Source organism: Heptranchias perlo, chromosome 8 (assembly GCF_035084215.1).
Source record: "Heptranchias perlo isolate sHepPer1 chromosome 8, sHepPer1.hap1, whole genome shotgun sequence".
NCBI classification, from domain to species: domain Eukaryota; kingdom Metazoa; phylum Chordata; class Chondrichthyes; order Hexanchiformes; family Hexanchidae; genus Heptranchias; species Heptranchias perlo.
In genome coordinates, this window is record NC_090332.1 from 84,071,402 (window position 1) to 84,085,237 (window position 13,836).

General features: G+C 43.2%; 1 protein-coding gene across 7 annotated transcripts in view; it reads left to right on the forward strand.

Annotated features, from left to right (window-relative positions):
* Positions 1-13,836, forward strand: part of plcb4a (phospholipase C, beta 4a) — a 399,841-nt gene that overhangs the window by 332,325 nt on the left and 53,680 nt on the right. For all 7 annotated transcript variants that reach the window (XM_067989437.1, XM_067989441.1, XM_067989442.1 and 4 more), the window contains one exon: positions 12,624-12,739. In XM_067989437.1, the coding sequence (XP_067845538.1) occupies positions 12,624-12,739 (116 nt within the window). The remainder of the gene's footprint in view (positions 1-12,623; positions 12,740-13,836) is intronic.

Consider the following 13,836-nt stretch of genomic DNA (forward strand, 5'->3'; position numbering starts at 1 on the left):
CTAAATGTAAGGGTAGTTTTGTGATGTAGATGCTTCACTGAGGACTGAGGTGAGACTGCTAAACTGTTTTTATTTAGGACCTCTTGTGCAGTATGAGAGATATTTTGTACCTCTCCTGATGACATTGATTCCTGCTGATGTATGGTACGACAGGTGCCAGACTCCTTTCAGTACCTTAGCCAACTGCCCGTTCTTCATATGTGAGGCTAGACAGTGAGTGTCACATGCTCTTCTACCACAGAAGGCCTCACAATCAAGCCTGATCTGGTCATGACCCAACGTTATCTTTCCAGCAGATAGCAGAAGCAGGAACACCGCCTGATTTTTCCATTCCCTACCCACGAGTGATGAGGCCAGTTTTAATGCCCTAATAGCATCTCAGCTCAAATCAGCTAACTTTTAAGAAGAACATTGAGACACATTTTTAATCTCCTTATTCTGAAATGCTTTTAAACTAGATGCCAGAGATGAAAGGATATGTATGCTGGTAAACTACATGACCACACTATATCCCGCCCTCATTATAAAGCTCTTTGTTACAGAATCAGTTTTATTGCAATACCCTTAGGCCCATCTGGTCTCTAATTTTTTTCATGTTCCATTTGGTGATAGGTTATGGAACAATGATCAGAGTGCCCACCTCATTTATAATACACCTAGTCTTTTGCTCCAGAAAACTATGTTGCAGTGAGGATTGAATGTAATACATTCATTATAACTACAACTTGTAGTTTTTGATTCATAAAGACTGGAATCATCTTAATAGAAATGTTCCTATGGCACAAAAGTATCTCTTTATAGAATTATCTGTATTAATCAAACTTTTCACAATGCATATGAAATGAACCTACGATTTATTAAGTATTTTGTTTAAATTTTGGTTTCCGTTCGTAGATTTCACATTAAACACCTCAGCTAACTTTTCAGAAGAACATTGAGAGACGTTTTTATTCTCCTTATTCTGGGATGCTTTTAAACTAGATGCCAGAGATGAAAGGATATGTATGCTGGTAAACTACATGACCGCACTATATTATCCCGCCCTCATTATAAGGCTCTTTGTTACAGAATTAGTTTTATTGCAACACCCTTCGGCCCTTCTGGTCTCTAATTTTTATCATGTTCCATTTGTTGAGTCATGACCAGATCAGGCTTGATTGTGAGGCCTTCTGTGGTAGAAGAGCATGTGACATTCACTGTCTAGCCTCACACATGAAGAACGGGCAGTTGGCTAAGTTCCTGAAAGGAGTTTGGCACCTGTAGTACCATACGTCAGCAGGAATCAATGTCTTCAGGAGAGAAGAAGGAGAACGACTGGTACAAAATATCTCTCATACTGCACAAGGGGTCCTATGTAAGCATGTGTCCAAGAAAATAATAACCCTATGGTAATGGGTTAAGTCCCATGATTCAAATGTGGCAGTCATAGTGAAAATTAATTTTGTTGGTCCTTATCTATGCCACTAGTTGGAGTGCCACATGGAAGTCATCGCAAACGAGAAAAAAGTAGATCAGCCATCTCTCCACCACCCTACCACCCTGCCTCCTGGATATGGAGCAATATTCTGGTGTGTACATTCAGAAAGGCAGTCAGGAGCCTATTCACCTGCTCTCCCAAACAGTAGTTCCTACATGAAAAAAGAGGAAACCAGCAGAATTATCTAATGCAATATAGTCTGAACTCCAACAAATAGAGAACTCACATGCTAGTCATTTGTGGTTGTGCTGTGCACATGGTATGAAAGCAGTACAGCTGTTGGTTGGTGATTATAATTTCTGTTGTAGAATTTAATCTTTGAATCATTGGGATTTAAGTAGCCAAATCAAGGTTCTTGATAGATTCCTAATTGTTTTCAGCTGTGTCTCCAGTCCTCTGTGCGTAAATGGACTTTTCCATTGTGCAGTATTGGCAGCTGTCTTATGAATCCAGCACCACCTGTGGCAGCTTAGGTGGTCTGAACTTCAGTACTTGCACTCAACCATAACGTAATGGAGAAGAGTCAGCTATTTCTCAATAACTTCACTTTTCAGTCTTAGAAACCATATTTAAGTGCTATAGCCGCTGTCCAATTTAATTTAGGATTATTTTCTAAAAGTTCTTATTTTCTACTTTGCATGAGTTTCTTCAGGAAAAAAACAACTGTTAACTCTGTGTCCCACACACTGCCTTTACTTCACATCTCTTTGGCAAAGACAAAGTAAACTTTCCTCCAGTTGGTCATTGCTTATTATTTGGGACAGTTACTACTGCAAAGGACTTGGCAAAGGTTAGCAACGCCTGTCAATGTTTGATGGCTGCCAGCCTGCCATTGGAAAAGTGAGGCCTGAAAATCCACCTTCACCTCTGACCCTGCCAAAGTTCACAGGGTGGGGAGGTCTTTGCATTTAGTTGCCGTTGGCAGACATCTTGGGTGTCTGGCCACCACACAGAGGCTGCAAATTGTGGTGGAAATATGGGGATGGCAGTTGTCAGCAATTCTCTTCCCACCCCGCCCCGAAAGAACAGACGATGGCTCCCATCAGCCCCCTTTGTAAGGGGCCCACAGATGATTAATTTTTTTTTAAATTATTCCTTTTACTTTGAGAGGTTCAGGACAAAATCCCATTCTGGACACCGCAGATGGAACCCACTACCGCAATTTGGTGAGTCGGTACACCTGCCAATGCCGTGAGGCCCAGGGGCACAAGGTTTCCTGGCCATGGGACTCCCTGCCCCCAGCAGTGGCATTTGCCTTGCGAGGGCTCCGTGCAATGGTTCCGTTTGGGGGCCCCTGCATTTTACTAGACAGTGGTACTAAATACTTATCACTGGATGTGCTCGGGGCCCCATGCAATTTCACGGGTTGCATGGTCCTAACTCCTCTCCTGCCTGACTCCTCCCTCCTATGACAGTGGCTTTTTTTTTTTGGGCAAGCAGAGGCTTTTCCCCCAACAAACCTCACTGAAACTTTGAGGTTAGACTGGGACACAGCACACTCAAGTCCCGGCCTAATTTGTGGCCTTTCTAGGGCACTCACACTGGAGTTACAGCGGGAGCGTGCCAGAAAGGCTGTGAATTTTTGAGCCCGTGAGGTTTAATATTAAAGGCAGGTCAGAATAAAAGTTTCAAAATATGGCTTCATTAAAGCTAAAGTGGTGCAGTACCACCTATTCCAGGTGGTCTCAAACTGCCGTTTATGGCTCCGTTACCCAACAGGTCATGTTTCCCTCCTTACTAATTATATTGAAAAAGTAGCTGTGAGTAAAAAGTGATGTAATGTCGGGAGAAAGTGCCAACCCACTAATTGGTATTTTATTGCTTAGGGCATTTAAAATAAGGGGAAAAAAAGGGGTGGGCTTCATTATTGGTGTTCATTCCTTCCCACCTGATTTTTCTCTCTGCATCTGCCCGTCATTTAATGCCCAATCGCGAAAGAGGAAAATCTGCCTCTGACTACCTTGTGCCAATCTGTAGATCCCAACCTTTCCAAAAATGTACCAAAGAACATTAGCAAAGAGTGAATAAAAATCTACCTCATCTATGTTCCCGATGTCAGGGGCATTTATATAAAGAGAGAGGGTGCCCACGAGGAGGAGGAGAGGAGATTCCTGGTGGAGTCCACCTGAGGTACAGTAGACCAGCCAGGGCCAGAAAGGCCAGAATATTTATGGCAACTGATTGCTTCGTGACCGGCTGCTATAAGGAAACTGGCCATTCGACATTATGGGGAACGAGCAGGGGAGTGGGACCAATTGGATAGCTCCACCAAAGAGCCGGCACAGGTACAGTGGGCCGAATGGCCTCCTGTGTTGTATCGGCTGCCGCGTTTCATAGATTACAACATTGAACTACACTTCAAAAAAGTACTTCATTGGCTGTAAAGTGCTTTGGGACGTCCTGAGGTGGTGAAAGGGGCTCTATGAATGAAAGTTCTTTCTTTTTTTTATCATTCTATGATGTAGGGCTGCTTCATGCTTATGTTCATTAAGCTGGGAGCAAGAGAGGTGGAACTGATGGGAATTCTGGCGGGTGAGGCCATTCCACAATGCAGATGATCCTCTACTTCCCTCCCTGGCCTCGAATCCCACTCTTCCCCTCCCGCTCTCTCCCCCCCCCCCCTGCCCACTTACTCCACTCCACCATCTCTGGCCTTTACATCGCAGTCCTCTCTCAGCCCCAATCCAATTAAATCCCCAACCTCTAATCCCATTTGACCTGGAGACTATGCTTGGTCTTTGCTCCCTGGGTGCAAAGCCCTGAGAGATTGAATAGTTTACAAAATTATTTTAAAAAGACATCCTGAAAGCCAAATTTCTGCATCAGCATGCTTGTACCAGATAATTATTCAGTTTGCAGTGCTTAAATATTTTTTTTATTTTTTTTTATTCGTTCACGGGATGTGGGCGTCGCTGGCAAGGCCGGCATTTATTGCCCATCCCTGATTGCCCTCGAGAAGGTGGTGGTGAGCCGCCTTCTTGAACCGCTGCAGTCCGTGTGGTGACGGTTCTCCCACAGTGCTGTTAGGAAGGGAGTTCCAGGATTTTGACCCAGCGACAATGAAGGAACGGCGATATATTTCCAAGTCGGGATGGTGTGTGACTTGGAGGGGAACGTGCAGGTGGTGTTGTTCCCATGCGCCTGCTGCCCTTGTCCTTCTAGGTGGTAGAGGTCGCGGGTTTGGGAGGTGCTGTCGAAGAAGCCTTGGCGAGTTGCTGCAGTGCATCCTGTGGATGGTGCACACTGCAGCCACAGTGCGCCGGTGGTGAAGGGAGTGAATGTTTAGGGTGGTGGATGGGGTGCCAATCAAGCGGGCTGCTTTATCTTGGATGGTGTCGAGCTTCTTGAGTGTTGTTGGAGCTGCACTCATCCAGGCAAGTGGAGAGTATTCCATCACACTCCTGACTTGTGCTTTGTAGATGGTGGAAAGGCTTTGGGGAGTCAGGAGGTGAGTCACTCGCCGCAGAATACCCAGCCTCTGACCTGCTCTTGTAGCCACAGTATTTATATGGCTGGTCCAGTTAAGTTTCTGGTCAATGGTGACCTCCAGGATGTTGATGGTGGGGGATTCGGCGATGGTAATGCCATTGAATGTCAAGGGGAGGTGGTTAGACACTCTCTTGTTGGAGATGGTCATTGCCTGGCACTTATCTGGCGCGAATGTTACTTGCCACTTATCAGCCCAAGCCTGGATGTTGTCCAGGTCTTGCTGCATGCAGGCTCGGACTGCTTCATTATCTGAGGGGTTGCGAATGGAACTGAACACTGTGCAGTCATCAGCGAACATCCCCATTTCTGACCTTATGATGGAGGGAAGGTCATTGATGAAGCAGCTGAAGATGGTTGGGCCTAGGACACTGCCCTGAGGAACTCCTGCAGCAATGCACTGGGGCTGAGATGATTGGCCTCCAACAACCACTACCATCTTCCTTTGTGCTAGGTATGACTCCAGCCACTGGAGAGTTTTCCCCCTGATTCCCATTGACTTCAATTTTACTAGGGCTCCTTGGTGCCACACTCGGTCAAATGCTGCCTTGATGTCAAGGGCAGTCACTCTCACCTCACCTCTGGAATTCAGCTCTTTTGTCCATGTTTGGACCAAGGCTGTAATGAGGTCTGGAGCCGAGTGGTCCTGGCGGAACCCAAACTGAGCATCGGTGAGCAGGTTATTGGTGAGTAAGTGCCACTTGATTGCACTGTCGACGACACCTTCCATCACTTTGCTGATGATTGAGAGTGGACTGATGGGGCGGTAATTGGCCGGATTGGATTTGTCCTGCTTTTTGTGGACAGGACATACCTGGGCAATTTTCCACATTGTCGGGTGGATGTCAGTGTTGTAGCTGTACTGGAACAGCTTGGCTAGAGGCGCAGCTAGTTCTGGAGCACAAGTCTTCAGCACTACAGCTGGGATGTTGTCAGGGCCCATAGCCTTTGCTGTATCCAGTGCACTCAGCCGTTTCTTGATATCACGTGGAGTGAATCGAATTGGCTGAAGACTGGCTTCCGTGATGGTGGGGATATCGGGAGGAGGCTGAGATGGATTATCCACTCGGCACTTCTGGCTGAAGATGGTTGCAAACGCTTCAGCCTTGTCTTTTGCACTCACGTGCTGGACTCCGCCATCATTGAGAATGGGGATGTTTGCAGAGCCTCCTCCTCCCGTTAGTTGTTTAATTGTCCACCACCATTCACAACTGGATGTGGCAGGACTGCAGAGCTTTGATCTGATCCGTTGGTTGTGGAATCGCTTAGCTCTGTCTATAGCCTGTTGCTTCCGCTGTTTTGCATGCATGTAGTCCTGAGTTGTAGCTTCATCAGGTTGGCACCTCATTTTTAGGTACGCCTGGTGCTGCTCCTGGCATGCTCTTCTACACTCCTCATTGAACTGTTCTGCTGTGACCTCTGACAGAAGATGCACAGGCTGCTGTACACTAACTGTATGATGCACCAACTTACTGCACGGGCTGCATTATAATTTGTTATTATCCTACCATATTCTATTATACATACTTCTGCACGTGGTCTATTTGGCGACAGCGTGCAGGTAGATTCAGTATTTACACATATCAGGCTATTCACCTGCTGTCATCATCAGTGCATCATTCTTTTAACTGAGTTAAAATCCTACTGAAGGAAATGCATATGCTCCCTGCTGACGGTGACGTCGTTCTGAAGGTTCTGAAGTAAATACTCATCTTTTGATCTGAAGTACAGAGCTCATAGACTCATTCATTTTTATTTTGAAGTGCATTTTTTTTTAAGGCGGCGGTGGTTTTAGGAATCTGGGTTCATTATAAAACTGAAATAAAAACAGAAAATGCTGGAAAAGCTCAGCAAGTCAGGCAGCATCTGTGGAGAGAGAAACAGAGTTAACGTTTCAGGTCGAAGACCTTTCGTCAGAACTGAAGATGTTAAAGAGTTAAAGTTTTTAAGCAAGTACAGAGCCAGGGAAAGGGGCGGAGGGGAGGGAGGGTGGGAGGGAAGGAAAGAACAAAAGGGAAGGTCTGTGATAGGATGGAGGGCAAGAGTGATTAGATGACAAAAGGAACGATGGTGCAAGGCAAGGAGGGTGGTGATGGGACAAGTAAAGAAACAAAAGATGGGTCTAAAGGAGCTGAAAATGGTAACAGCAGAACCATAACCAGCAGCTTCAGTCCAAAAAAAAATTTTAAAAAGTAAGTAAATAAAGTTTAAAAATGGGAGCAGTGCTTATGGTCTGAAGTTATTGAAATCAAGATGAGTCTGGAAGGTTGTGAAGCGCCTAAACGAAAGATGAGATGCTGTTCCTCATGCTTCCGTTGAGCTTCATTATTATTTTTTTTCCTTTTTTTGTTGGACTACAGCTGCTGGTTATGGTTCTGCTCTTGCCATTTACAGCTCCTCTAGACCCATCTTTTGTTTCTTTACTTGTTCCATTACCACCCTCCTTGCCTTGAACCATCATCACTTTTGTCATTTAATCACTCTTGCCCTCCACCCTATCACAGACCTTCCCTTTAGTTCTTTCCTCCCTCCCCACCACCCTTCCCCTGGCTCTGTACTTGCTTAAAAACTTTAACACTTTGACATCTTCCAGTTTGACCTGAAACGTTAACTTTCTTTCTTTCTCCACAGATGCTGCCTGACTTGCTGAGCTTCTCCAGCATTTTCTGTTTTTATTTCAGATTTCCAGCATCCGCAGTATTTTGCTTTTCATTATAAAACTGTATCAGCTGTTGGCAGTGAATCATAATCTCAAATTATGTTAATAACGAAAGGTAAAATGAGACCTGCTGAGCTAAAGAATGATCGTACCTGTGTGAAAGCAAAGTCCTTTATTTTGCTGTTTAACTAATTTTATTGCGATTATTTATAATATGTTACATTTTATAGAAATGAGAGTCTGAAACCCAGAAATGATCTTAACTTTCAGTATAGCAAAGTTGGTACAGTGTTTAAACAATATGTTGAATGACATCATCAAGTGCTTGCTCCCTTTCCTTCCCTTCAGGACTGCTGTCACCACAACCCCTCTCCCTGCCCCAACTACCCTCCTGCCCCTTAAAAAAAAATCCACTCCAACGCTTCCATCCTGTCCAGCTGCTGCCATATTTATAATCTTCCTTTCCTCTCCAAGGTCCTTGAATGATTATCAGTACCTAACTCCGCACCTCCCTTTCCCACCACTTCAAATACCTTCAGTCTGTTTTCTGTCCCGACTACAGCACTGACACCAAATTGGCCAACCAATATCCCCTGGGACATCGCTCGGGGCATGTTATCCCTACTCATCCTGGCCACCCTTTTAGTGGCCTTTGATACAGTTTGCTACTTCATCATCTTCCACAATCTCTCCTTCGTAACATGACCTTTCAATACTTCTCTTCCTACCTGTATAACATGGCCTACTGTAATGACTTCTCCCCTGTGACTTGCCCCAAGATTCCATCCTTGATCCTCTCCTATTCTTTATTTATGTGTTGTCCCTCATTGATACTATCCCTAAGCACAAGGTCAGTTTCTTTATGTATGCCTGGAACACCAATTTGACACAGCTTCTTTACCTCTATGCCATTTTCAATTGCACTTTAGTCGCTATGCTGTCTGACCTGTATACCCAACATCAAGTTGTGGATGAGCCCGATTTTTCTGCAACTCAAAATTAACCAGACCACCAAATCCATCCTGCTGGGCTTCCACCAGAAACTTCATACCGTCTATAAAATGCCTCCATCCCCCTTTTCAGTTGCTCGCTCACACTCAATCCTGCGGGGTGTGCAACTTAGGTGTCCTGTTTGACCCTGAGCTGAGCTTCAAATACACTTCTAGTCACATCACCAAGATCACCTATTTCCATCTCCATAATATCACTCGCCTCTATTTCTATCTCATTCTCACAGCCACTGAAACTCTCACCCATGCACTGACTAAACCAGAAAATATTTGTATTATTTTCTGAAACAAATACTGTAAAGTTAGCTGGTGTGCAAGCTATTTAATATGTGCACAATTTAATATCTTTTTTATAAAGTGACTTATTTTATAAAATAAAAGAGCAGCATATACAAGCTCGTAATTTGTACATGGGATTTTTTTGTATTTCATTGGCCCAGAATTTGCTGTAGCCGGTGCCCGCCATTAGTTAGACTTGCCCATGCCCGTTTAATCACCATGATATTTTGCACTGCAAGTTGCTGTAAGTGGGAGATGGAAACGACACGGTGCCCTCAACAGGGCATCTGGGATCAGAGTGAACAGGGCAAGCAGCTGTGTATCTCCTTAACCAATCAGATTGAAGGATTGTTAATTGAAAAGCGTACCGACTGAACAAGGATGTGTAAATTAGAGTGGGTGAATTCAATGTCAAATCAGGCACAGAAAGACAAATAAAGAGAGGGAAAGAACGATTGGATTAAGAGAGAGAAAAGAAACAAAGAAAAAGTTTTTTTTTAAATTTAATATTTAAAAAAACTCCAATAATTAAAACCTGAAGGAATGAGACTCCGCCCTTGTAATAGTTAATTTTCAGTGCTGGAGAAGTTGTTTGGCAGTAATTAATACTTATCACACCATTAAAAAGGCTGAAATGGACAAGCCCTAACTTTCTGTGACGAGTTTAGTTCGTATCTACCGTGCAAATACAGGAATTTCACACCGTTCAATGCATTTCAATGGTGAGGCAGGCAGTGAGATGCTGTTTTCGTGAGTGCCATTGGCCTCACCGTTATTTTGACAGCAGATTCTGGGCCGTTATGTTTATTAAGAAGTTCAGCTTTGTCATCTGTGTTTAAATTGAAAAGTTTGCAGTATTGGATACCCCAGTTGTCGGATTTACGTGTGAAATGCGAAAAAATTCATTGCACATGCTTGAAAAGCAGTAACTTTATTCAATAACAAATTAGGATTTCCTGTCATATTTATTAAATTGCCAGTCTTAGGTTTTCAAGAATAAAATTTACAAATGAAAAGGAAAGGGTAAAAGCAAGTTAGTTAAGTAACGTGAATTAAACAAATGGTTTCCATTATCTATATAGTTTCATGTGCCTCATTTATATTAGTTATGATGTTTATGCTGTGCTTAGTTGGAATCTGTGATTGATTGCAAATTGTTGTGGTTGTTTTGTGGGAGCAGAGGTTATTTATTTATTTGAACAGTTCTCCGTCCAACACTACTAGACTTCCCCCTTGGATTTTGTCTCAAATCCATATTTCTAGTTGAGGTTATATGGTCGTTACTTCAAGGAAGGTAATCCGGGAAGGGCTTTCTTTGTAGAGTTTAGTTTAGTGTTTACCATTTTATTGTCCCTGTAAGTCTGGCCTTTTATTCCCCTTGAGATAGCCAGTTTACAAGGTTATACGGAATTGTCAGTGCCCATTAAATAAAAGATCTGATTATTTCCAGATTCCGTGTGCTAAACTCCAGTACTCTTGGAAAAGTAGTACAGTCCCCACATCTTATATCCTCTGTGCTTATCCAGGACAGCCGCCTATATCGAGCAAATATCGCTGACCATTTGTCGTCACCATAGGTGTCAATTGCGAAGCATTAAGTGCACCGGCTATTTCGGACAGTTCAGTACTTACCTGATTGAAGCTGCCCATATATGAATCCATCTTCATGTTTGGTTTTGCTGCTGTGTTCTTGGCTTTCGTTGGTGATATGCAGCTGAAAATTATACAAAACAGAGACGGAACTGCCAAGGAACTTGCTTCATTTGAGTAACTGCAAGAAGCCTGCAGCTGTCAATCATCACAGCAAGAACTGACAGAGTGTTTCCAGCATTTCTCTCAACACACGCCGTGCGAACAGCTAATTGAAGCTGCCCGAAGTCTCCACTTTCCGACTACCTTCCGTAGTTGTGAACAGCTGATTGAAGCTGCCTGAAGTCTCCATCAGCTGTTCACACTGTTGACAACTGATGGGAGGCAGTTGGAAAGTGGAGGCTTAGGACATATTCAGCTGATTTTACCATCCACCGTGTAAAGTGGGCAAATGGAGTTAGCACGAATGCGCCCGCCATATGCAGTGAAGACTGTGTTGTACTGTTTTACAGCTGTGTTCTTGTTTCTGAGCAGTTATTCAATTGGTCTCATGTCAGTAATTATTTATATTAAAGTGGCCATATTTGAACATATATGGTTTCAATTTATAGTGGATTTTTTTTTTAAACAAGTCAACATTTTTAATGCAAAATGGAAGCTGGTTATATAAGAAATCTAGAATTTAAATATATCCACACTTCAGTGTTGTCCAAGTTTATATTACTAGAACCACAAACTGAATATTACTTCTAATATTGCTATATATTTTTATTGAAACCATTTATCTCAGTTTAGCATTTCTCACACAGAGCATTTTAGAATTAAAATTAAATCATGAAAATTGATGTTGAAATCAATTAACTCCAAATCTTATTTGGCTGTAGTTCATTTGAGGTAGTCATCAGCTGATTTTCTAACCAAATCATTTTAATTTAAAGGATTTAGTATCAGTTTTATATATCGTGATAGGAATTCATAATGTAAATAGTTGAACATTAATTTTCCAAATGTTTAATATATTTTGGGGTGAAAATTATTTTAGGGCCCGTTTTGAGGCCTGAAGTAGGCACTGTGCACGGGAGGCCCGAGGCTGGGCATCAGTATTATTTGAGTGAGCTGTTGGGCCTCCACATGTAGCTCCCTCATTTTCAAAAAATTAACATCTGGCCACTTGCCTTGCCAATGACAGCCCGAAGGCTGTTCCCAGGAGGGAGATGGAGTAGCAATGGGGGAGAATACTACATCGATCGGGAGTACTCATGCTCCTCCTGGCTCCACGGCAATAATTTTTTAAAAATTATTTTTCAAAACTTACTCACCGCCAAATATTCCTGTACGTAGCAGGCGCCCGGTGCTTGCTCTGCTCGTCGCTGTCGAATTTCGGCAAGGGGTCCGAAAACAGGTAAACGAGGGGCCGAATGCCTACGTAAGGTAGGGTTGCCAACCATCCAGGATTGTCCTGGAGTCTTCAGGAATTGAAGATTAATCTCCTGGACACTGCTGCGAGCAACACCCGGGAGAAAAATCATAGGGGCATTAAACAAAATTGTGGGATTTTTTTTCATTTTCTTCGAACACTTTCATTTTTTAGTTATAAAAATATTGGAGATGGGTGGGGTGAAGGCTGTTTCACTAACAGTCAAGATTAATCCAGTTGAGTAACAAAGAGTCTGTTCCCTTTCCAATTGGCCGTGGGAAGGCAGTGTGCCCGGAGGATGAACCATTGGCTAGAATGTGGGGGCGGGGCGGTTTGAGGTGGGAGGTCATGTGATGAAACGTCCAGGAATACACCCAACCAGAGTTGGCGACCCTAAAGTAAGGGGCCTAAGTCTGTTTTAAGCAGTTGCCAGGATCATCTGAAAAATGGCCTGACCCAACATTGGGTCGAACGCCTTTCAGATGTACTTTGTTGCACCTGTTTTACACTGAAAACAGGCACAGCAAGGTCAAATTTCTGCCCCTTTATGTGCAACTGTTAACATAGATGTTTAATGATGAGCAGCATTTTGAAGAATGCTTATTGCATGCAGTAGTTTTGTATTTGTTTCATATGCAATCTATGTGTTCAAAATTACAGCCTCGATCTAATATTCTACCAGCTGATGACTAATTCTTGTTCCAGGAACACATTGCCATGCAGAAATCACATTGTATGCATATGGACAAAATGGTGGCACAACACGACAAGGACAAATTAAATCAAGAGAAGATTTTAGAAAAGGCAATCAAGAAAAAGGGGTAGGTACCTGATTACTATGTTACTTCTCAGTAACAGCAACATACGGGATGATAAATACCTTGTACTGGTGTAACCAAGAGGAGAAGCCCTTGAAATATTTTATGGGGATCAAAAGTGAAGTGATTAACTATAAGAACAAAGCACAAGCAATCTATGAATTGAATCCGTTGGCTGAGATGTAGGCTTGAATAATCTTTCAGACGGTAGAGCGACTGGTGAGGAAGGATAAAAGGGCAGGGAGGCCCTACTGCCAGATCATAGCACTGTGTTTTTACGCAATTACCTATCCAGCCCCATATTATGCCCTCTATTCTGTAATCACTAATGTGTAACCTTTCTGCAAATGTCATCTGACCTGCATTGCCCATAAGCAGCATGTCAGTGAAATTTTAGAAAAACACCAGCAATATCAATATGGACAAACCCACCAAATGTTTTACTGCATTCTGTGATTTAAAAGGGGATTATTTCCACGTCTTTGGCCGTACCCGAGCTTGCAGAATGAAACTCTTACCACTGGTGTTAGCTGATGTACAAGAACAGGTTTCAATGTTGAGACTAAGAGAATGCCAATGTGGACTCATGATAGGATGGGGGGAGTAACATCTCAACCGCCACGACAGGGATCTCTTGAACCAGAGACCCTGGTAACATATAATTTACCAATTTTAATGTACACGCCACATCTGTATTTAATATATCCCTACCAAAGGACTGTAGGTGGGCATTGTTTCTGAAACAGTCCTCATACTTCTGGTTAAACCATTGATTATCGATAGGCATCTGGTCCTGTTATGTGGAATGCAGAAAGAACTTGAATAACAATCTAGGGTCTCTTCCTCCAGTTAACAGTGTTTTTGCAAATGCAACCAGGCTCTTTCTTCATCCAAATTACCACATTCCATATGTTGTCCATGTCTGCAGGTCAAAATTTGGATTCTCCACCCTCCCGGTGAATGTTTGGCAGGGCAAAAGTTCTGCTATCCACAAGGACGTGTCCCTGAACCCAGGTGATTTTCTGGGATCAGACCCATTCACATTTTATGGCGGACTCCTCGACCTCTGCCCGGGTATATTCCTTGAGGAAGGGGTGGAG